Raw genomic sequence first — 25,905 nt, forward strand, 5'->3', positions numbered from 1 at the left:
ACTGGAGCATGAACCTTTCCATGCCTCTTTGCTACTGAAAATAAATGCTATTACCCTGGTTTCTTTCCCACTGAGTTACATGGGGAACTGGAACATTGCTGTGGCTTCAGCAGCTTTGATCCTAATACAGTTATCTCACACAAAAGTATTCAGACTGTTTTGAGTTCTGTCTTACCTTTAAAAAAAATACACAAATACATTTCCAATCCATAACATGCAATTCTCTGAGATTGGGAAGTTATTATCAGTGAGAGCTGGATACAGCTGTCAGCCAAGTCCTGAAGCTTTCAAAACCTCTCGTACTTCTGTAGCACTCAGAGCTGGGCAGCTTTCAGTTGTTCCCACTAATACCCAAGTAACTGAGGCAAGAATGGAGGAAGTATCCAGCGAACAGCTGACTACAAAGGCTTACTAGGATTTGCCAGAAACTCTTTGGTCTGAAAATCCATCTAGAAACCAACTGAAAGCGGCATTTTTGACAGCGTCAGACAAAGAAACCTCCCTGACTTGGGCAACTAAAAAGAAATATAGGGATTTTCTGTGTAATTTCCTGCTGCTACACTCCACATGGATGGAAGATACTCTGATTTTTTGAACAGCAGTGGGCTCACTGCAAACTGACAGCATTAGAATGGCCAATCCTCTGCCCTGCTCTGGCTCAAGTGTCCTACCAGGTTCTGTAGATAAAGGACCTCAGATTCCTTTCTTTTCTTATCCCCCCATTCTTCTTATTCCAAATCACCTGAAAAAAAAGCCACTGATAACAGAGTAGCAGCTATGGCCTAGCCCAGACACACAAGATTTCCAAGGATGGAATTTCAGTGATACACAATGTTGTTCTGACACCAAATTCACACAACACTTTCTGGATTTGTTCAAGAGCTCTGTCAATATTCTGATGCTATCCCCAAATAAGGCATTGTCATAACAGATTTCTCTCAGAGTCAGAAAGAAATATAACAATTCCCATGTTCTCATGATCTTTTTCAAAACTACGTGGTTTGAATTACATGACTTATTATATTTTGCCTCTAGAAATGGGCAGGACCCAGTATCTTTTCTTGTTGTAAAGGAGAGCCATCCGCTAACCATGGTGCTATATTTTAAACTGAAATACCTTTTCTTTTTCCCCTGTAATTTGGTTGCTTACTTAATAAACTAAAAAATGATCAAAACATCTCCAAATACCTCAAACAGAAGTGTCCTCAGTGTTGAAAGCTGAAACTCACATCTATTACACCATGCAGTTTCTCATTGAATGTTTAAAACAAAAAAATAGAGGAAAAGAACATGGCGTTTAGAGATCCGAATTTTTTCAGAGCCAAGCAGCACCTCATTGTCCAACACTACAGAAATCAATGGAGAACCAGCAATAATTAATTAATTAATTAAATATCTCCATGACTGTATTTGTACAAAGCGGGATTTTCTCCATCCCAATTGCTAGTCTCTGTGAGCACAGATCTTTAGAAAGTCTTTCTGTCAGTTTGCTGAAAGGAATTGCTTTGGTTTTGAATGTGTAAAAAACACGTCATGTTGGTGGATGTTATTCTGATGGGCCAGCTGTGCACTCCCTGCCTTTCCAGCCATACAGGTGGGTTTCCTGGCTGAACTTGTGCTAAACTGAAGGCTCAGTACGCACCTCGTCTTTGTGTTCATTTCCTAATATTGCTTTCACCACCCTAAAAGTGGCAAAAATAATATTGCCCCAGATGAGAAGAACAAGATGGGAAGGAAATGCAGTTTAATCTACAAGACAGACATCATGCGAGTAAGGGAAAATTCATTTTCACACTGAGCACCTTATTTCTTTTCCACTTGGAAACCACACTGGAGATACAGACATTTAAACTGTGTGATTCAAATTTGTCTTGTTTTAAGGAAAAAAATGTTGTATTGACCCAACTGGGAGCCCATACAGCATTGATATGAACCCAAATCCATGATGCATTAGCAAGCAAAAGATCATGATGTCACCACAAATGCTACAATGTCACTGTTTCCAAATCACTGAAGCAGAAAAACAGAGTTATAGGAACCAGAAGGGACAAAATAGGATCTTTTTTTTCCATATTTTTCCTTTGAAGAATAACAAGCAAAGCTATCCAATTTGCAATCAAAATGCTTGTTTCCTATGTTGCTTATAAGTATCACATAAGAATTACATAAAGTGGAATGGTTACAGCCATTAAAATAATTTATTTGGCTGAAATAATTCTGTGCATTTGTTTTTCATTTTTTATGTTGTCCATATCAGCAGTGCGTTATTTCTGTTCACTCATACCGCTGGGATTCAATTTCTTGCTGCTATCTTTGTAATCCTGGTACATTTGTTACATAGCAAAGGGGGTGGGTGAAGGAGAGGAACAAATGATGGGTGAAGCTGCAGCACATAGCACAAGGATACAATCCCTTCCTGGAAAGAGGATTTTGTGGCGAACCATTTCTCCCATAATGCATCCCACAGACCATATATCCACTAGGACAGCAGAGACAGGAGGTGGAGAAGGAGGAAAAAAAGCAAAGTTAACTATGACATTTCACTCCTAAAGCAGGGGACAAAGAGCAGGGTGAGCAGAGCAGTACCAGTCATTTTGTCTTTAGTTTTTTCTTTCCCCCACATCTCACAGAAGCTCAAACAAACACGTAAGTACAAGCTGTGTCAGTTGGCTCAGTGGTAGTGAGCAACAGTGGTGCAAGAAAATCAAAAGCATTACTGTTGGAAAAAGGCTCAATATTAGCCAGTAACAACTGCACCAAATCATGGTGTATGCTGAGTTTACAGTGAAAAAAACTCGATTTGTTTTGAAATGAAAAAGCAAAGCCAACAGCCCAGGCAGTGATTGTCCGAGCAAAGGCCATGTGCAGCTGCAGATTCTGTGGACTCCATCCTGTGGCAGCTCATAGGAGGTTCCCAATGGAACTACTCCTGGAAGCAAAGGCCATGTGGATAAGTACCACACTTAGGGGCTATCTACAACTGTTGCTTGAGGATCTGAACCCACATTCTATCCATATCAGCATGTGCCTGTCAGTGCCCACATAACAACTGGAAAGAACCAGAGCATAAGACTGGTCTGCAACCTTCCTTTACTCCATTGGTACTCAAAATAAATGCTAAAATAGATCATTGTTTCGTGAGTCAAGCACCCACAAGACTGTTTCTTCTCCTCGTGATCCTACATTCAGGCATTAGGGTAATGAACACAGTCACATTATATGCTTGAATTGAGTGTTTTTTTTCTCCCCTTCAAGTCTTGTAAGAAAAAAAATGTCAACTACAGGATGGCACAGTGTGCTTAGAAAGAAAAGATCCAGATTCAGCATTAGAGGGAAAAGCTGCCTTAAAAACTGCTTTACATTCTCACTTTGTGGCCATTTTTTATATCCATGGTCACTTTCTCTTATTTTTCTTCTCCCTTTTTAACCTTCAAAAGTAGTCCAAAACAAACCAAGGAAACAAACAACTCATCTCTTGGTCAAACAAAATAAAGGTGAAACGTTCCATTTGGGAAGGAGGGTACAGGGTATGGGGCACAGGACAGCAGGAGCATGCCTGAGGCTGCAGCAGTTTTCTTCACAGTGATGGCTCTAGGAGCTTCCCCGGGAAGCATAGCAAACCAGTGTTAATGGTACATCTCTAGCCAACCCAGTGCAGAAAGAAAATGAAAGCAGTGAAGAGTCCTTATACAGGCAATGGGCATAGAAAGGAGAAAAAAGGAGGGGAGCTTCAGTAATGTGGCAGCACAGGAGCAGGGAGCAGAGAGCAGCCCTTCTGTTCCTTCCCTGGGAGATACGGCAACAACTCACGGAATTTTCCCAGCTCTACACTTCATCACAAAAATGTCCCTGAGATTTTCTTATTGTCATTTTGAGAACTGAGTGCATTCTCTGCCCTTTCAGGGACGATTACAACAACAAAGACTTATTTACTATTTTTTGAAAGAAAAAACAAGTGAGTATTTGGCGTAAGGAGCTGTAAAGCATGCCGAGCCCAGGTCAAGTCAATAGTGATGCTCATAAAAGTCCTTCAAGAAATATTTCTCTCTTTATAAATATTTTTCTGTACTGTTAGAATCTACTCAATAGCTGTCTACTTTCTTGATTTTCACATTAAAATCTTCACTGTGAACTCACACTCATCACAAACAATTAATGCAAAGACCTCTGTCTCTGATAAGTCTCTGTCAAACAGAGGAGTGGCAGCTTCTGAGGACAGAACCTGAGACCGGGCACTTTTCTCCACTGCATGCTTTATTCCTTGCTTCCCTGCTCAGTCTATCTGGCACTCTGAGTTTAGGTGTAAAATGAGAATAATGTTTAAAGTCTCCCCTTCATTCCTTGCAAAATGTACATTGTCCATGCTTGCTCCTCCATAGCATGTGCACCCTCCCTGCTCTTCCCAACGTTTCCAGGGACCAAGAGTTCCCTAATTCCCTCTTGGACTCTTCAGAGCAAAACACCACTCACATCTGGATAGAAATTACATCTGGATGCAAATATAGATGAATGATTTCTCTTTATTTTAAACTTCAGGGTTTTTTTTTTCCCTTTCTCCTCTCCAATTCTATTTTCTGTTAAGAAGAGACTCAAACTACAGAATTTACACCTAGATCTCAGCCACATTAATTCAGTCAGCAAAATCTGCAACTTTAGTTAAATCTATCATAAAGATAGAAATTGGTTTTGAAATTTAGATATACTCCCAGGTTTGGAGGAATCAGAGAAGGGCCAGGATTCTCTACTTCAGCTTCTTCCTTCCTCAAACAATGCAGAGACCCAGCCCCAAATCCCTTGCACATTAGTCCCAGCAGTTTGCACCTTCATAGCCACAGAAGCAAAACACCTGGTGCTTGGAAAGGGCTCTTTGTGTTTGATTAGCTCAACAATAACTAAGAACGGTTTCTCATTATTCCCACACTGATAACTCCATCCACTATTACACCCCCAAAACAGTAGATTCCTGCAGCACCCAAGAACGAGAACCTCCTCCCCATCACCTGCCTTTTATATTCATGATGTCTTTTCCTGATACATTTTCTGTTTCTCCTCCTGGTTCCCCTACAGCCACAGATCCACCTCACACCTGTGTGCTCCGACATGCAGCCCTACCGTTCTCCTTGTAGCCCATTCCCAGGATGACCTCCGGAGCTCTGTAGTACCGTGTCACCACGTACGGAGTCATCATGAAGCTGGTGCCCGCGGTCCTGGCCAGCCCGAAATCCAAAATCTTCAGCGTGCAGTCAGATTTTACCACAATGTTACTTGGTTTTAAATCCTGCCAAAGATTGTAAAAGAGTGAAAAGAGTGCATAAAGCCATAGCCACGGCAGGGATTGACACTGATTTTTCAGGCCACCCTTAAAATACTCTTGCACTCATCAGTGGTTTCGATCAGAAATCATTCACAAGCATGTAGCAAAAACTCTGTGCCTGTTTCTCTGCAATATCTTGCAAAAAGTGTTGTCCATTTGGCATACCCTGGGGCTGTACTGGTGTGAAATAACTTCACTGGGCTGCTTGAGAAGTTCAGATGAGTATTAAAGTATTATTTTGTGGGTTTTTTTTTTTTTTTTTTTTTTTTTTTTAATGCTGTCAGCCTCACAGAGATATTCCATCTGTCTTATGTGGAGATGGTTTACTGCTTCATTTGTTTTAATAAGAATTCAACTCATCCTTTCTCAGAAATTATCTTGAAACCATATCCACATCTTCTTACGTACATACAACATAGCAAGAAATAAAACCTTTGCTTACTATAAGGCAACATTCCTCTTGTGAACCATTTCAGTAGCCCTATGCTCTTCCATTCATAAGAAAGGGACATATTTTATTTTTTTTCATCTGGAAATACAAAATTAGTACCAGACCACTGTAATAAAGAATAGGGATGTTTATAATCCATTCAGCACTGCCTCATATACTCCCAGTCACACAAACTGATCTTCTGTTGTTAAGGATCACAGTGCTGCCTCCCGCATTCACAGCCACATTTTAAGGAGCAATAACATTTCTGTAGACATTTCAGAGATCATAATCACTTTGGTGATTTCCAGTGCATATTGGTGATTATTATCATTATTTTTGATAAGCACATTTCCTAGGGACAGTTCTAAAGCAGACATGAAGCAACTCTGAATGGGATGGGATGCGATTGGTAAATGCACGGTGATTTTACTGGGGTAGGGCTTAGACCCACAGCACACAAGAAACTCAACAGGTTTCCAAAGTCTCCACAAGGATGGCATTTGTCACCCTGAGTTCCAAACTGGAGTCTCCTTACCCTGTGAATAATTCCTGCAGAGTGCAGGTGCTTGATGCCGCAGAGCATTTGGTACAGCAGGTAGGACATTCGCTCGTGGTCTAGCTCCATCTGAATCACCTGGCACAGGTTGGCATCCATCAGCTCCATCACCAGGTAACTGAATGGAATAGCAAAGCCAGGAAGGTTATCAGCTGTGTTGAGAAGAACCACAGCATTGCGCTCCAGTAACTAACAATGTCAGAAAAGTCACAAGCGTCCCATGCCATGGCCGCTTGGCCTTCAGTAATGGCTCCCACAGCACATGCAGAAACCAAGTGCAGTCTGAGCAGCTCCAACATGCATTCACATATGAAATATCTCCAGAATCCTCCTAAGACTACATGGCTTAACTCAATTATTGGTCCTGAGCTTCTAGCAAATAAACTTCATTGACAACCTCAGCAAAACCTGAACCCAATCCCCTTCAGAAGGAAGTTATAAGGTTCAACACATCAGCAGACATCTCAGAAGCACAGCTTATGTGATCACAAATTGATCAACTTCTGTGCGCCACTTAATTACATCCTCATTGCAACATGACAGCAAACTTTGGGGAGAACATCAGTTTTCTGTTTCTACGTGAAATGCACGCCTCATCTTCTCTCCAGCACTGGTTACCTCCTGTGCTCTGCATATGTCTGCAGGAACAGTACAATGCAGAACATTCATATACTAATACTAAAACCATCCTTGCCCAACTCTGACAACTATTTGTCTCATTACAACTGAATATCCGAGTACAGAATAGGAATATGTTTCCATACCATGCATACAAGATATGGGTAAGACAGAAAGCTAAAAGGAATAGAGCTACACTGCACTGTTTGTAGTTCCATTTGGTGCAGCTTCATACTCTGCACAGCAGAGCTTTTGCAATTGGAGTATGCCCAGCAGAGATGCAGTTGTCCTCTCCACTGAGTATGAGTTACCCAGGCAAGCAATTAAAGGCAGTCAGAGGCTATTACAACGCAAACATGAAGGATGTTCCACATCAATCTCTCTTACAGGAAATTATTTTGGAGTAAATTGCTGCACACTTCTAGCACATCAGAAACTCAGTATTGGCACCTTACAGATACCTTGAACACAGGAATGCAGATAGCTGTGACACAGTGCAGACTATTCATGGACATTTTTCAGAGAGGCTCATAACCTGCTAAGTGTTCTGCTGAGTTATTGCATTCATGGTACACTAGAACACTGCATCTCAAAAGCTTTGGTTTAATTACTTCCCGTATTACTTACACATCCTGGAACTCCTCCAGAGATTTCTGTGGTGTGAAGACATTTAATAAACTGATAATCTGAAAGACAGAGCAAAGCAAAAGGAGGAATAGAAGTGATAAAGATAAAGCAGTCAAACTCATTTTGAAGCACATACTGAAAGATAAAATCTATTTTTCACTGCTCGATTAATACCAACACCTGAGCACATTATGACTCAGTAAGAAGTCAGTAGTATTCAAAATAAAATGCCTCAGATCTCCAAGATGTCTTCAAGATGCAATTGTTATTTGTTTCTAAGAGAAGGATTAGTGATGATGGATAACTAGCCACATGCTCAGGGTGAAGGAGTCCTCTGAATGTTGAGGGCTCAATTCAAAAACTGACTGAGGATCCATCCACAATAACAGCCCACATGGACACACTCAGAGCAGAGGGATAAATCAATGCCTAGAGATGGGGGAGAGGGTGCTAAAGTGACAAGTGAAGTCCTGATCAAGGTGTGATACCTGAGCATGGGTATCCCAACTCAAGAGACACCTCTTTGAGTCTCATACTCAGTGACAGGTGGTTCGAGCCAGAACGCCAACAAACACTTCCCTATTTCCAGAGAAACAGTAGAGAAGAACATGCTCTGCTCTCTCTCCTTCCATCATCCCTACTCTCCTATCAGGGCTCCCATTCGGCACAGTCTTCTCAGATGTACATGAAAGAAAACCACTCACCTATGTGAAAAAGCATTCCTTGATCAGTTTACTTTTCATTTCTCTCTTTCTCTCTTTTTTAATTTTAAATTTTAAATTAAAAAAGACCCCCAAAATAAGAGTTTTCTTCTGAACGAACCAAAACACCAGTCTGACTCCCTGCATAAAACTTACATTTTTGTGATTCACACACTTCATGAGGACCAGCTCTCTGTAAGCACGCTTGGCATGGGTTTGGTTCTGGAATGGTCTGCTGAGCTTCTTAATGGCCACATTTCTATCAAGGACGGCATCATATGCAGCACTGCAATCATGACAAACACAGGGGTTATACATTGTAAAGGAAATCTTTTCCTGCGGCAAATTCCTGAGCCTCAAGACTGCTATTTCCATTTTTCCTTTCCTTGAAGAAAATTCTGGGACAAGGAGAGATTGTCTAGTGAGAGGAAAGAAACCAGTGAAAGGAACCACATCAGCAAGGAAGAGCATGCACCCGTACTTCTGACATCCAGTTTCTTAGGAGTCTAACCTTTATTTTTAAGGGACAGAAATAAAAGATTAATTAACACTAAGTAAAAGTACAGTGAGAACTGGAGGAGAAAGCAAAGCAGCTCAGTGTAGTGGGAACATCAGAAAGGCTTCTAAAACTCCTGATTAAGGACATGTTCACCAAGTGTCTCAATGAACAATTCTCCATTTTTATTTGGAATTCATTTAATCTTTTCCTTATCACATTTTCTAATGGAATCAAATAATTTAATCATTCCTTTAGACCATATCATCCAGTTCCAATTACATGCCTGGAAACAGGACTATTTCTCAAAATTTCTTTCTCGTTTCCTTTTCATAAAGAAAATAAATTGTTATGTATGCTTAATTAAAAAAATTGAGTACATGAAGAAATTCAGCTTTGGTTTGCAAAGTGGTCTCTTAAAAATAGGCTTTTCAAATTCTCCTTTTAAGTTTCAAAATATTTTGCACAACTTTCACGTATTTTGATAATTTTTACCTCTTATGAGTTTGAACCAATTTTTTTGGTTGCCCAAATACGATGACACAAATTCCAGCTTCTGCATTTTATAAATGCAAGTTTGAAATATTCTCAGACTAAAACAGTCCTCAGATCCCATTCCTGATTATTCCTTTTCCCAAGAATGTGGAAAGGTTTACTAAATGTTTTTGCTGCAGCAAAAAAAGCAGCATTGCATTCCCCACAGGGTAACTCTACTAAATCACTTCTTGTTGTTCAAGCAACGACAACCTGAAGCACCAGAGCAACTCTCCAAAATCATGTTTTTCCCTATTAATCCTTGTGTATTGTAGATATTTACTCACATTATCCTACTGACTGTGTACAAAGCAGAAAGCATACAAGTATCAGAAGCTGAGTAACAAAGCCAACAGAAATTTACAAGCACACCAAAAAGTGTTGGCAATGTCTACTTTGAAATGTCTTCTCCTTCTCCACTCTGTGATTCCCAGTAACACTACTCTTACGTCAGAAGCACACCAAATATGTACCCAAAAAGGAACAATTGATTAACAGAGATAGTGAGAAATGTGAGACATGAAGGTGGATTTGTGGCTTTCATTCTCTTTTGGGTTCATCACAGTGGGACATAATAAAAGCAAAGACAAAAATATCCTTATTCTGTTCATAAAATATTATGTTTTATGGAAACAAAAAGTCAGAGGAGTTTAAAAACAGTATCTTTGAATAGCTAACTGTTCCACATCCATCATTTAAGGACATTTATTGAAAATATATCTCAACAGACAAACGTCTGAGCTAATTCACACTGCTTAATCACCCAGCATCTTTAAAAAAGACAATCATAGAACCAGAGAATCACTCGAGTAGGAAGGGATCCTTAAAGGTCATCTAACTCAACTCCTTTGCAGTAAACAAGAACATCTGCAGTTAGATTGGGTTGCTTATAGCCCCATCCAGCCTGACCTTGAGTGTCTCCAAGGACAGGGCATCCACCACCTCTCTGGTCAACTGTGCTCGTGCTTCACCATCCTTTGCGTAAAAAACATCTTCCTTGCATCCAATCTGCTTCTGTCCTGTTTGTTCACTTTTTCTGAGTTTTTCTCTCTCAGGCAAGGCAGGAGATACAAAGGCACCAATTTAAAATCTGCAACACCTTTGTAAGCTCTTGGGAACAATCCATTCCCAGTCCACCATGTAACACAACAGCTTCTTCCTCAACTACAGAAGAAGAAAAAACAACCCCAATAATCCTTTGTACAGTGGTATTCACTTTGAGACACTGGGATCTCAACTGCAGTTCTCTCCTCGCCTTCCATCAAACAGAAGGTGTCCACCTACCTTAAGAAATAAATATGGGACTTCATTGCACTGAGTCAATAATGCCTTTTCCTACTCACTGGAGAGAAGCTTTTGTTCACCAACAGCTAGTGCTGCATCTTAGCACAATGAAATCACAGGTCCTACATGTGGGCCTTCTCTCTGGTGCTTGTAGAGGAAGTCCTTCCTTTGAAACACCAAGGTTAGCACCAATAACCTACCAGCCTTCCTAAGAAAATCTTCAATCATGGGCATAAGTGTGTTATCTAAACAGGTGGCTTAGGGGAGCAGGAGTAAGAGAGAATAATGAGTGCCTGAGAACTACTCTGAAAAAGCTGCTTGTGAAAGGCAAGGCCAAGATGGGCAGGACACGCATCACAAAGTCTGGGCTCCTTTCTCTGTGAACTGTATTAAAACACTCTGCTCACCTACAAAATTATTTATGAATTTATAGAGCTCATTTATTTTGGTAGCGAGGACCATAATTCAACCCTGGCTCCTGCTATAAAATGTTATGTCATAATAAGCTCAAAAATTTTTTTCCAAGTTTACCATTGTATCTCTGGCAGCTGTGCAGAAGTAAAACACAATAAATAAACTCTTTCCCAACAACTGTTCATGACATTTTAAATTGTCATTTAAGGTAAATCCCTTATTTTTAAGGTAAAAGTGAGTGTTAAAACTGTCTTTTAAATAATGTGAAACAAAACAATTTAGCGGAGAAAAAATTTAGCCAGATGTGACAATAAATTTATCAAGACTCATGAGTAATTTCAACTACTTAATGAGTCTTTGCTGGCTCCATTTAAAAAAAAAGAAAAAAAGAAAAAAGCAAATCAAACTCATTTCAGGCTCATGAATTTATACAGATAACCATAAATTGGATCACTGTTTACCAGTGATTTTGTGTGAGAGTTCAGTCATTTGAAGGAGCAAGCAATCACTTGTCTACATACATTAAAAAGAAAAGAACACTCTAGGTTAATGTCCAAGATGCTTTTTGAAGACACTTATAAATACTTCAAAATTGCTCTTTCCCTGCAGTGCTAACACTTTTAATCACTAATATTTGTAACTCCTATTTCAGTCTCCCCCAGAATGAAATACCAGCATGTACAAAGACAAATTGTTGAAACTTTTCTGAAAATCTCTTCCTAGTATGAAAACAACATTCTGACTCACAAAACACTGCAAACTGGCAATATTACACCACCACTCCCTTTGGGGCCAGGTTGATTCTAAGTATATCTCAATACGCTGTTCACTTAATTTCTCCTCTGAATAGCACATACTTTTTCTTCTAGGAAAATCACAGATCTGTGTTGTGGTGAGGCCTCATATGGAGTACTGTGTCCGTGTCTGGTATCCTCAGTACAGAAGAGACATGGACCTGTTAGAGAGCATCCAGAGGAGGGCAACAAAAATGATCCAAGGGACAGAAAACCTCTCCTATGAGAACAGTCTGAGAGAACTGGGCTGTTCAGCCTGAAGAAGGCTCTGGGTAGACCTGATAGTTGCCTTTCAATATCTACACGGGGGCTATAAGAAAAAGGGGACAGACTCTTTAACAGAGTCTGTTGTGAAAGAATAAGGGATAGTGGTTTCAAACTAAAAGGGAGAAGGATTTACACTGGATGTAAGGAAGAAGTTTTTTACATTAAGTAAGTACATTAAGTGTGATGAGGCACTGGCACAGGTTGTCCAGAGAGGTGCTGGAAACCCGATACCTGATGACATTCAAGGTCAGGGTGAACTGGGCTCTGAGCAATCTGATCAAGCTATGGGCATCCCTGTTGATTGCAGGGGAGTTGGACTAGATGGCCTCTAAGGGTCCTCTCCAACTCAATTCTATAATACTGTGATTCAGTTTATTAGGCAGCTTGCGATCTGAACAGCTACCAGATCTCTTAAAAACCATCCTCAAAGCATCCTTCATGCTCAAAAGCATTTTTCCAAGACACACAAACTTCTCACACGACCTATGAAGCATAAACCATGTTCCAGCTGACACTGCACTACGCTGTATTCCAACAATCTATAGTACAAAAGCCTATTTTCACTCTTCACTAAAATCCAAAAATAAAACATTCTGGATCTCAAGTAAAAGACATCATCTGGCTCACCTTGCCCAGACAACACTGTCTGGTGATAATAGAAACATCTATAAGCACCCACATGGTCCTAGCCAGACCAAGTTTCTTCACAAGAAACCACTATATTCTTGATTACTTGCATCCTCAAGTGTGTAAGTGATGTCTGTTGGAAGACTGAGGCTTCTCCTTGATTCCACCATAAATTCAAGAGCCCTCCTAGCTCCTTCAAATTGTTTTTGAAATATTCCAGTATAGCATAACTTTTCTACAAACCAGAGGCAGTGTGAAAAATATCAGACAGTTTCAAAATGGTTAACTGAAAGCTAATGCAGATATTCTACATATAACTTGCATCCAGAAAACCAGCATTCATTCAAATGAAAATACACAAAATATACATGAAAATACACTGACTCCAACATCAGTCTATTTCTGATGATTTTATGCAAATGAGAATACCTCTCCTTTGTCTAAATGTCCATATCCACAGGCACAAGGTGATCTGTCTCTTGCTCTCTCTTAAAATAAGGCAGTTGCTACCTCTCCTCCTCCAGCACTGCAGAAAGGTATCAGTTCCCTGTACTCTCAGTCACTAAGATAGGACATACTTAATAAAAACCAGAAAAACATGCTCAACTCATTTTATCATTGAAGTTTTTTTTGTTTCTACTGCAGACCTAAAACTCATGGCCAAAAGTCAAAGTACGTTGACAACGCTTAGCCCAATAAATTATAAACTCTGCTTCATCCAAGTCTCATTGTCATCACACCTACAATACCACAACAATTTTACAAAAGCACACCACTCTTCCTCACAGACATCTGGGAGATTTACAGTAAGCAGTCTGTACTGTCATCAATAGTAGGAATATCTCTGCTCAGAATCCAGGCTGTTTTCTTTTCTCCTTCTGGCAAAAACCATTTTGTGAACATGGCTAGTGCAAATCCCAGTGAAAGTTCCCACACCAATTTCGCAAGATACCAAGCAGAGGATGTCCAAATCCACACTTGCTCACCAAGTTTTTAGTTATTTCACATGGGCACAATGACATTTATAACAAACACGTCACATGGCTTGCTCTTTTTCACAGATCTTTAGTAAATTATCAGCTCCTGAAGAACTCTATACCTTTACTGTAATGTTTCCACAGCAGGAAAATGGATTTGTCCTTGATGTAAATTTCAGGATAACGAATTAAGACCAAGTCCCTGCTTCTTTTATAGCCACATTCCCTGCTTCCTATGCCCACTACTGTTCCATGAGAGGTATTACTGTCCATGCAAATTCTCTTGCTGAAATCTACCTATGCAATCATTTAAGACAAGCTGCAGGCACTGGGGACATCACCTCCAGGTTAGTAAAAGCGATGCTGCTGCTAGCAGATGGAATCTGGTCCTGAAGTGAGTGCTGAGGCAGTCCCTGACACAGAAGATGAATGTGTATTGTGTAGCTAATCAGTACTGAAGGGTGTGATACCAAATTATTGACCAACTACTACAAGAAAAGTTCCTGTTTCTGAGGATGTGGGCACTGCCATTCTGAGATCAAGTGCCAGGCAAAGCAGAAAACCATTCTCAGCAATCAACTCTCCCAGCACAAGCAAAGCTTCTTATGAGCTTTGAAGAATTGGACAAGACCAAAAGCTGGACAACTGCTGTTACTGCTGGCAGCAGTTTTGTCCTGAACATGGACCTGGCATTTAGCAGTAATAATCTACCTTTTTCACTCAATAATTAACAACTCCTGACATACACTAAAGCAGTCTCTAACAGCTGGGTAAGCCCTCATTGCACCCAGCAAGCTGGCAGTTCCCACCAAATTCTTGCTTTACCATAGGTTCTTAATGTGCTACGCTCAGCTTGTTCATGCCTTTCTGGTAAATTATGACTCACAACAGGTAGACTGCAACATGGCACATGCTAAACAAAAATGATGATCTACCCTATCAGTCACATAACTCTTCTCCATCTGTCCCATGAAACTGTACAGCCTTTTATGGCCTCAAAGTATTGCTCAGCCATTTAGGGAAATTGGCTGTACTTTCCACGTCAGCTTTCTTGTTTTCTCATTTGACTTTCTGTCCTTGGGCATTCCTAACATCTCCTGTCAACTATTAGTATTGAAGACAAATTCACGTTATGTTACAGATCTTACTTAGCTTAACTGCCTTTTTTTTTTTTTTTTTTTTTTTTTTTGAAGAAAAAGACTTCATTTTATTTTATTTTTGCTGTTTTTAGTTGACCCATTTTAAGCTATATTTAGCCCTTTCCTGTTTGAGAACTTATTAGCAGCTACCTTGCTGCAAAAGGTTTCCAATGCAGATGCTGCAGAATGCTCTAGACGTGACCAATTTCTACACAGTGCTCTCTGATTTTTTCTGCATGAATACTGAAATTACAGGGTTTACCCAGGATGTAATTTGCACTGCCTCTGGAAATAGTGTCACAGTTGTCAAGTGCAGTCAGGTTCTTTCTCTTTCTCCCTTGCTAGTTGTGTTTTGCTATGTGGAGAAACAAATCCCATGCTAACATCCTCACCAGCAGCAGAATTTATCAGACTTCTTTTGCCTCAGGATGTTTGTTGCCCAATGCTCATTTTTGCAATTGTAGACAATATCTGTGACTAGCAAAGTGTGAAGAAATGCAAAAGGCAAATCCTACTGAAAAGCAAAGAGAAAGTGCTGATACTCACCAAACTATTCCCTGAGCCCCAGAGCCAATTGGTTTCAAGTTCTGGTAGCGCTTGAGAACAGTGAAGGTCGAGTCACCCACTTCCACACTGTAGAACTGGTTGTCAACTTTGCTTTTGCTCATGTTGTAATGCTTGGCAATGTATGACACATCCACTTGTTTCCCAAATCCCTGTTGTGCAGAAGGGAAGGGGGTTGGGAAGGAAGACAGAAACCCAGGCTGTAAAACATCAGAATATTGAGGAAACACAGTCAGTTCCATTTTAAAATATGAATTCTTGCCATTTTAGGCTACAGAGTTCAATAGCTGAGGAGAGTTTACCAGTTCTGTATTTTTGGGAACCAGAAATGCTGTTTCTGTGATTCTAGCATTTTAGTGTTAGTCCCCACAAAATAAATTATTTTCATGAAAGAAAAATAATACAGATTACTACAAACCTGTTGTGCTTGCACAGAAGATAGCACTACAGAGCTGTAACCTTGCCCATATACACAGGCATTACCAGACATAAAGTTCCATTATGGCCATTTGAGGTCTGCTGGTATCCATTGTTCACCAAAGAATACAGAGTAAAATACGTACTGACTACGAGATAAACATTGTGATTTCATGTCTGTAACTGAGGATTCCATCCTATGTCACACTGAGCACAGGACACAAAAGTTCAGTATGCCACAGAGCTGTCCTGGAGCAGTGGATGATTCACCCAGGGAATCCATGTTCCCCAGATGCACTCTGAAGAGGAGAAATAGAGCCCAAATGTACACCTGCTGCCACACTTGCATCTCTCTTCCTCTGCATTCATTTCCAGTGCTCACAAATGCAACGTTTGAATTTCCCTGATATATATATATATATATATATATATATATATATATACACACACACACACACACATATATATATATATATAACGTTTGAAGTTTATCTGATATAAATTGCTTTTTCAATAAATCCGAATAATCAATAATGCTACATGACTGAACAATAATACTAAGACGAATTTTGATGGGGAAAGGGAAAACAAAAACTTTCCTTGAAGGATACAATTTTTTCATTTAAAAAATACACAATTCCAGTGTTCCATAAAGCTGGCATTAAAAATAGAGAACTGATCCTGCCAATAACTGGGGTTCTCTGGTTTGCCCTGGGATGAATGAATGCCCTTTTTCTGTCAGTTATCCTGCCAGAGTGCTGGTGGTCATTGATAGGGTGGTTAATCCCAGCTGCCTCATTCGGAGGTTTTGAAGTGCCCTAGCTGCAGCCATGCATTCAAACAGAAAATCTCATTTCAGAAGAACAATTAGAAACACTGCACTTACTCGTGAATCAGACACAGGGCAAGGAATCCCCCCTCTCCCCAAATGATGAAAGAAAGAAACATACCCATACTGACACAAGTGCTAAATCCAAGGTTAAAGAGTAGAATAACTCTGAAAGAGGTATGGATTTTTCCCATCTAAAGAAAGAAAATTAGCATCTGATTTGCACTGTGCAGCTTTAGTCTCAAAGCTCCTACTGCTATGAGCAGACAGATGAATAAATCCAGCTTGCTCAGCTACTCCTACCAGACCTGGAACTGAGCAGCTTTATTTGAATAATGTGCTCCTGAATGACAGGAAATAATTCCAGTTCCCTCTGGCTACACTAACACATTTGCATCATGTTTTATCCTGATGTCATTATCAGAACAATGCAGACTATATTCAGCATTAACATCCGTTACTGTAAAACCAATGTTAGGGAAGTGTCAGCATAATCACTGCACTGCTTAGAGAGCCCAAATCACAGCCAGCTTCTCTGGAAGAGCCAGAGAAAGTACCTTGCTCAGGCCTGAGGAACCATTGCCTGTCAGCATCACCAGTACTGACCTCCCCACCTGTAATGTACGTGGTACAGATGTAAATGGGATAAGTTATTTTTGTCACTTTGAGTTCAGAATCCTAAACACATCAACATCACTTCTTTTGAAGTCAGGCAGAGCCTGTGAATAACTGGACTTAGGAACCTCACAATGCCACAGATTGTTTTCTGAAGTGCTGCAGCTCCAGCAGGTAGGTATTTCTAATCCAAGAAAGTCTTAATTAATTGAACAATTATTGTTTGCAGTTCTTCAGTCATTCCAACAGTAACTGAAGAAACATCAACCAACAGGAGCCTGTAGGGTCTGATCAGAACACAATGGTCTCAACAAGCAGCTTTCCCCTCAGTAACACACACTTTTAGAATGATAGAATCAAAGAATCATTGAAATTGGAAAAGATCTCTAAGACCATCTTGTACGAGCATTAACTCATCACCACTACTAACCCATGTTCACAGTTCCACATCTCCACAGTTCTTGAACACCTCCAGGGATGGTTATTCCACCTCCTTCCTGGGCAGCTTTTGCCACTGCATCACCACTCTGAGATGAAATGCTTCCTAATTCACAGATTCATAGAATCATTCAGGTTGGAAAAGACCTCTAAGATTATCTAGATTAACCATCAGCCCATCAGCACAATGTTCACTTTCCTACAACAACCCCTCTATTGTTCACATGCAACCAGAAAAGGTAAAGACAGTTTCATTATTTATGGAAGCTTATGAAAAGTAACACTTTCTTAAAATCTACTTAACATATGAGCAACGAGCTCACATCACTTCTGCTTTGATAGAAAAGACACCCAGAATTACTCTCAAATATCAGGCACGCTAATATGGCTGGAAGTTGACTCTAAGCAAAATGCCTCCCGCAAGTGATGTGCACTTTGGCTGCTAGAGACAGGCAAACCAGGCTTCCAATCAGCTACCCATCTGCCCCCTCTCTTTAAAACTACACTGGTAATAAAATGCAGAAAAATACTCTGCTGATTTTCAGCAGAAAATCAGCAAAATTAAAGCACAACGGGCCTACTGCTTAAGCCCAAAGTAATACTCCCATAAGAATTATAGGTCAAACAATGTAATTTTCCTTGTCTGATCAATATTTAAATCAAATCTCCAAAGCAATGAATTAACAGTGTTATTAATCACGTTTGATCAGATCTCCATATCAGAGTGACAAATAAGCAAATCACAAACGATTTCGAAATCAACTCAAAAGTCACTTCTAAAACAAGGACAAAGAAACGTTAAAATTCAGCTACAAAGGCTTTACCCTTTTTTTACCCAAGGCAAGGAAATGCATGCCCTCAATAGAGCATGCACACATCCAGAAGACAACTTTCTTTCATATTTGGTGGATACCACAACCTCAAGAACAGAGAAACCCTCATCAAGAAGAAACTAGAAGCTCTTCATTCACTATTAACTGGAGAAAAAAAATGGTGCTCACACTTATGTTTACTTGGGAAGTCGTACTGAAAGTCTGTAGATCTTGCCAAAATCTTCTAGAATTTCACTACAGTTCATAAATTTTCAAGTGAGCTCCAAATGAACCTGGCATGTTATGCTACTTGGACTCGAACATAGCAGTAAACATTGCAAGAACAAAAATATTTAGACTCAAAATTCTCTATCCTTTTTGTCTGGGACAGTTTCACAGGTCTTTGTGTTAGGTGAAAGATAATTGCTGAAACACAAACAATGCATCTGAATGTCATTATTTCATGGCTTCTATAAATATTTGGACAACAGAATCAAACTTTCAACACTAACTAGAACTTAACCATCCATGTACAGGAATTTTCTTTGGCCATAACACATTCAAAACTTACAGCATGTACCAAATGTCATTCTCCTTCTTCTGTACTGGGAAACTTCAGATTAAAAGAAGTTAAGCTTTCGGAACTGAACGCACATCTATCCAAATGGGGTTGGCAGCCATAGCTGCACAGTTATTTGCCCAGTATCCCAATGGCTTGGGAGGAAAGGAAATGAACTACCAAGCCTCAGGGGATGGAGGTGAAGGGAAATACTAGTCCTAACATTACCACATGTCTTAGAAACACGTTATTTGTTTTCAAAGAGCAGCTATTGAAAAACAGAGTGAAACTCCACTTCTTGCCTTGCTCATAGTCACAAGATGCATTCTTTTCCTTTTTTCTTTTTTTTTCTTCTTTTTTTTCCTGTTTTACAGTGTAAGCAGTGATAGAGATAAGAAAGCACAACAGAATAACATCACTATTTTCTGCAGTTTGAGGTGAATTGTTTCCTGATATTTTCCCCCCTTATTTACCTACTTCTGCTTCACGAAAGGAGGATATTGACTACTTTTCACTGGTGAACATCTGTTTCTGAACACCATTCCCCCTGTTATTGATAAACTCACAATAGAAAGACTTCTTACAGCTCAGCACTTCACATCCATCTTTTAGCTTCTATTAAACCCACTAATGGCAGTTTAAGCTCAATTGCTCTCATCTACATCTCCAGGACATGCAGAGCTGTCTTAGAGCATGTTAACAAGTATCAACTGAGGAGGAGCTTTCCCTAAATATCAGCATCCATCTTTGCATGTGCACAGAAATGCCTACAGGAAAAGATAAACATTTAAGTGTGCCATGATTCAAGGCTATTGAAAAAAAAAGCAAAACGACTCCGCATGCGTGAAACAAGTGAGGAAGAGAATTAGATGAAAGACTGAAAGACTGTTTCCTCATTTGCAGTTGGCACCATGCCCAAGGGTGTGCAGAATGCAACAGAGCCATCGTTCTGTGCTAGAAGTGACAATGGCTCCCCAGGGCTCCTCTGTCTCCAATTCATCCCAGACAAAAGGCTGGAAAGGAGGAGAGCATGTCGTGGGTAGCAGACAGACAGTGTTCTGTCAGGGTCCAAAATACAAATATCTTCAAGCTACCATTTGACCAAAAGATCAGATGATAAGATTATACAAATGCAAATTCTGAAAGATTGTAAAATCCTGAGGGCGTTCTTGTGAGCTCTGAAAGTGTGTGCCTGTACAGCTGGCAGCCCCATTTAGTTCCTATCCTCCCGACTGAATGACTGCAATTCACTCAGAAGATCCAAGTGCCACAGTTGTGGCATTTACCAAACCTCTGCTTTGGATTTAATAGGCACAGGTTTTGCTGTGTACATTTGGAGAGTCACAGAAGCCTACATTTAAGAAATAGACAGTATCTTTGCACAGAAAGATCTGTAGCACAGTTAGAGATTAAATCTCCCACACAGAACACCAAATGTGTGCACTTACACACAATATTGTAAATTCTTAATCTTATTTTATCAGCCCCGTTGCACCACGTCTCCCCCACTATCATATCTCATTCATAACCTATAAGGACTGTATTCATCACACAGTATTCCTTATTATAGTGCTTTCTATGCTGTCATGGGTTAATTCTCTGTCTTTTGTTAGTGCTTCTTCACTGGTTTTCTCCTAGATCCCAGACACAGGCTGCACTCCTAAGAACTCAGCAACTCAGTAGCCAGGTGAAGTTCTGCAAACAGCTCAGCTCCCACAGACCATTCTTTGATTATCTCATTGCATTTGCTTTGCACATTTTCTTTTAAAGCAGAAATTATTGTAAGAAGCATAATACTCTTACTTTTTTTTATTTTTTTTAAACTAAACTCTTTTTGTTTAACCTCTTCTGAGATGACAAAACTCCAGTGACTTCAGAACTGGCTTTTTTTGGTTCTGAGCACCATGAAGTGCTCCTTCTCTTTCTTGTTCATTTATTTCTCCAAAGCAAAACTCCATTTGGATATTCTTCACTTGTCTCCCATGTGGTGTTCACTGAGATTTCACTGCTTTCAATTTGCTCCTTTTGTACAGGCTCGACATGGTTGTAACTTATTTCTAACTATGGTCTCACATGTTGCTTAGCAGTTATCACAGCCCAAAGGCATCTACTTCATTCTGGTGCACACTTGTAAGAGATCAGCTATACGTGAGCATTTCCTCAGCAGAAGAACAAGTTCAGAATAATTCCTCATTCACATATTATCTGAAGAATCCAACACAGACACAGACAGTAAACTCTTGCCCCAGCCATCACACCAAGGATGGTAAGGAGAAAAAGGTTTATCCAGAAATGCCAAGAATAACAATTCTTGGGAAAGAGGTTTCTTTATGGACAGGGACTTGAGTATAACGTAGGGAAAATACAGGAAAGAGGCATGTAAGAAAGCGGATGGAAGTGGAGGTAACAATGTTTGGGAACCTCTTACTTATTTAGTGATTGGCATGGGATGTTGGCAAAGGCATGGGTTGTTGCTGCCTCTGAAACAGAGGGCAGCAACAAGAGCAGCCACAACCAAACTGCAAGAGCAAGGAGGAGAGGAAACTGCTGTTTGTACTCATCAGCTCATTCTGAGTCACTTGGTTTGAAAAAGAAGAGACAATATGGGAGGAAGCAAGATACAGTTAAGAGAGAGAAATGGACACTGAAAGTTGGCCAAAGCACTGCACCACTGGGAAATGAAAAGGATGGCTGATTTTTCAGCAGCAGCAGGGAAGACCTGAAGTCCAGCATGCTTTGAGCACAGGATAACTAGGATGGAATTAAGTTCTCATACTGATAGTACAATATTTTACAAATAGATTGGGTTTCTCACTAAATTGAGACCACAGTGAGATATCAGGTGTTGGCTGAGAAGCTTTCTTCTGTTACGTATGTAAGGCAGCAAGGAAGAAGTCATGAGATGCTGTGTCCCAGTGCACATCATGGCATCATTTAAAAAGAAGGGTGAAAAGGCAGCACATAACAGCACAGGTATAACTACCTCAAAAACTAAATTTGAGTACAATCGTATAATTACAGTATTCATTGTGAAAGTGGCTAATGAAAAGACTCTCCTTTTTTTAATAACTGAATAATTCAAGTGCATTGTTTGCTAGAAAGAGACAGTTCTTTATCTTAAACAATAACATTTTAGTCCCAGAAATCTGCAGTAAAGGACATTGCTTACAGAATGGTTTATGAACATCAATCAATCTCCCATTGGGTAGAAACCATAATTATAGGACTTTTCCTGATCAAGACAGCTTATGTAATGGTTAAAGCAGTAATTCTGTCCAATGTGATTAAGGCATTAATTTTAACTCAAGTGGTTTATCAAATTTAGGAAATAATTCAGAAACAAACCTGATGAATGAATAACTGAGAGCAATGCAATCAATAATGCTGGTCTGTTCTGTTGGTAACAAATGAAAAGTTTGCTAAAATAATCTGAGTTTTAAGTGTTCATTGATGCAAGTATTTCACAGAGGAAGTGTTTTGTTCAAGACCGGTGGAAAATAAAGCAAGTTGTCAGAATATAGGTGAAAAAAACATCTAAAGATAAAAAAAAATTTTTTTTTTTTTGTTTGTTTTTTTGTTTTTTTTTTTTTTTTCCTGTATCTTTTTATTTGGGACTTATTTAAAGATCAATCTGAGTAGAAGCTTGCAAAATACTCTCTACATGCAAAGTGAAAATGCACTCTGAACGTTTCTTTAAGTGGTATCAGTAAAGCACCAAATCCAATTTCATTATGCAGAAACACTGACGTATTCCATCTGGGGCATCAAATTGTTCAGACTGTCCAGTAAGGACTAATGATGGTGCCATACCAAAGGATTAGCATGCTACATTGCAGTGGTGATTCATGTTAAGCATTTTCTTAGTATGTATGGCTGGATCCCAGATATCATATCTCAAAATGCCACTGTGCCTGCTTTTTGGAAGAAAATTAAATGTATTATTGCAGCATTATGGAAGTGCTGTGAGGCACAAAACTGAATAATAGAAAGGTGTTTTTCGAAGACAAGATTATTTATGACTTCAAGTCAAAAATCATGGAGTAGTATTATGCTGCAATTACCAAACCCTGGCAGAAGCCACCCAGAGGCACAGTCACAGACTGCAGAACTGCTCTTGAGTCCTGCAAAAAATGTGTGTGGGGGTGTGCAAATGAAGTGTAAATAAATGCATCCTATATAGCTAACATTTAGGAAATGTGAAAATTCTGCCAGGCACAATTCTTCATGTTGGTTGGCAGCATCCATTGTCAGTTATTATTCAGCACTTGAACATCTTATTCTACTCAAAATCCAGGGGTCTGTGTCATGTTGTGCTTCAGTAGGAATGTCCAGAACCCTAAAGATGTGGCCTATTGACAAGAGCAGCCTTACTAATGATCAATGAAGTTCTATAAGTCTAAGTACCTTTGTCCCATCCTTCTGTTTTTCAAAAGCAGATGTCATTTTTCTCAGCTCTTCCAGAAAAACATCAGCCTACCAAATTGCAGTTAATGATAGACTTAATTGCAAATAAGTAGAAGTCATATTTCCCTGATCATGATTTGTTTCTCAAAAAGGACTTTTCTCTTTTCTTAAGTTGGAAATTCTTCATATTCTCACCATGCTGAGTTAGCACTGTGCCATATAAAACCAGCAGACCCAGTGCCATATGCTGTATGCTAAAAGCAAGCAGCCTATAGGTGGATGTCTTTTCCTGCCACAGCGCACAAAGCTGTGCACTTTAGGAGATGAGAGAGAAGTCCCCACACAACAGTTACTATAAGAAGTATATGCCCTCAGTGGTAACAATCATTGGGGTATTTTTCAACACGTCACCTCTAAAAGAACACTTCAGAACAATTCAGTATTTGGTGGGAAGTCCACAGTGATGCATGCATTCCAACAGGAGCAGGACTACTCATGCATCTTCCACATCGGCTATTCTATTCCACATGGTCAACATATTAGATATAGACCTGGGATAGTCAGATTTTTCCAGTGAAAAAAAATCTTATGTTACAGCACATGACCACCAGAAGCTCTCATCTTGACAGATAAGCAGGTCAGCATCCAACTGCATAACGCTGACTTGTGCCAGTACCTGCTGGATACTTGTACAGCAGAAGAAATTTTGGCATCTGTTAAACCAGACCAAAAAAAAAAAAAAAATTAATGAGCTGAATTAAGTTCACCAAAAACAGCATTTTTGGGGTCTCTTATCTGTGTGCTGGCTGGCTCCCACTCACCACAAGAACTGAGTGGCAGTGCCCACATCTTGCTGCTGGGGAGCTCTAAGGCTTCCTGATTCAATACAATTTTCCAAAAGCTACAAAGAAACTTCTTTATATTCAGACCACAGTAAATCATGGAGTATTTGACTTCTCCATTAGCATTGTGAATAAATATGGAATAAAAATTACTACGTGAAGACTGTTGAATGCTCTCTAAAATTATACCAAATGATTAACCAAACATTACCAGGTTGCACCTATATCCCACGTCCTGCCCTCTGCAGTACACATGAACAGCATCCACAAGAGCTGAGATTTTAATGCAATAAAGTATGTAATTCTAAGAGGCTGCTCTTGTACTTAAAGCTGAGTATGTGGTTGAGTGTGATTTGGATCAGGGCCTATCTTTTTGGAGAAAATAAATTAAGAAGCAGCCTAAACTAGCTTTAATCCTCAGGGTATACATCTGAAGATATGAGGATCATGAAGAGCTGTTTGTGCAGCAAGTGCTGGAAGGACAAAATCCTGTTTCCTGTAATGACAGAGTAGTATCTCGTGCACTCTTGAATGACTCCTCTTCGGATACTGCCATGGTTATTTACCTTGGATTGGCTTCACCCAGTGTGGGAATCAAATGTTGCTTCTGCATTAGAACAAGATTTTTTATTTCATGGTCTCCACCACCATAGTTCTTTCTGGGAGTCTTTTTACTTTACGTAGGGAGAGGTCTCTGATAGTTTGCATTCCCTATCCTCTTGATGAATCTTCCCCAGGAATGCATGTTCAGTATATACATGAAGTAATTTAAAATCATAGAGATTAGGTAGTAGGTTATGGGCACAAAGACTGCAGGTCCTGTCTGTCCAGCCTTCTGAAACACCTCTGAGCCTTACTGATATTTGGTACTGGCAGGCAGGACCCGAGTAATGGAGAATTTAAGAAAGAGAAGATAATTAGCAATAAACTTGTATAGCTAGCAACAATTTATGTCTAGTCAGCATGAATATATATGTAGTTTTTTGTCACACACATTGCAAGAAAATCCTGCACAAGATTGATCAAACCAGAGAACAAGTCATGATGTGCCCAAGGAAGCCCTGAAGAGGCATTGGGAAGGCCTGACATCACTCCCCTTCGTGCTCTTTGTTTAACAAAGGAAGCAGCCTTTGGGCAGAATGGAAGAAACTTTGGAGAGGACCACCATATCACTGTGATAAGGAGAGTACTGAGACGTCTTGGAAACAGGATGGCGACTGACTGGCACAAGACAGCACATGAATCAACAAGTGTTAGAATGTAATTAACAAATGTAAGTCTTTGGTAAGATTGTGAATCTGGAGTACCCAGCCAATGGGAAAACAGGGGAGGGGATAGGCATGGGGGCACAAGGCACAAAAGCTGTACTACTGCGCCCATAGGTGTGCTCCAGCTTGTGAGAAGCCTGCCATTGCAATTGCAAATAAAATCTGTTTTATCAGAGATACTGCCATGACGAAATTATTTGGATATTCCCAACACCAGTTACAAGAATTCATCCAAAATGTTGTTGATTTCATTGGATATTCTTTAACAAAAACACTAATATGACATTAAGTACTGTTTGTGGCTATGACAGCTGGACTAGATGATCTTAGCTGTCTTTTCCAACCTTGCTCTATGATTCTATGAACACTTCTTATT

General features: G+C 39.8%; 1 protein-coding gene across 1 annotated transcript in view; it reads right to left on the reverse strand.

The window, feature by feature from the left end:
• Positions 1 to 25,905, reverse strand: part of MAPK10 (mitogen-activated protein kinase 10) — a 108,823-nt gene that overhangs the window by 14,029 nt on the left and 68,889 nt on the right. The window contains exons 4-9 of the mRNA XM_042871025.1: positions 15,328 to 15,545; positions 8,406 to 8,535; positions 7,549 to 7,607; positions 6,283 to 6,421; positions 5,113 to 5,278; positions 2,408 to 2,479 (exon numbers count right to left, since the gene is read on the reverse strand). Of these exons, the coding sequence (XP_042726959.1) occupies positions 2,408 to 2,479; positions 5,113 to 5,278; positions 6,283 to 6,421; positions 7,549 to 7,607; positions 8,406 to 8,535; positions 15,328 to 15,545 (784 nt within the window). The remainder of the gene's footprint in view (positions 1 to 2,407; positions 2,480 to 5,112; positions 5,279 to 6,282; positions 6,422 to 7,548; positions 7,608 to 8,405; positions 8,536 to 15,327; positions 15,546 to 25,905) is intronic.

Source organism: Lagopus leucura, unplaced genomic scaffold, assembly GCF_019238085.1.
Source record: "Lagopus leucura isolate 7727_CA_CO unplaced genomic scaffold, USGS_WTPT01 Super-Scaffold_100004, whole genome shotgun sequence".
In the NCBI taxonomy this organism is placed as follows: Eukaryota; Metazoa; Chordata; class Aves; order Galliformes; family Phasianidae; genus Lagopus; species Lagopus leucura.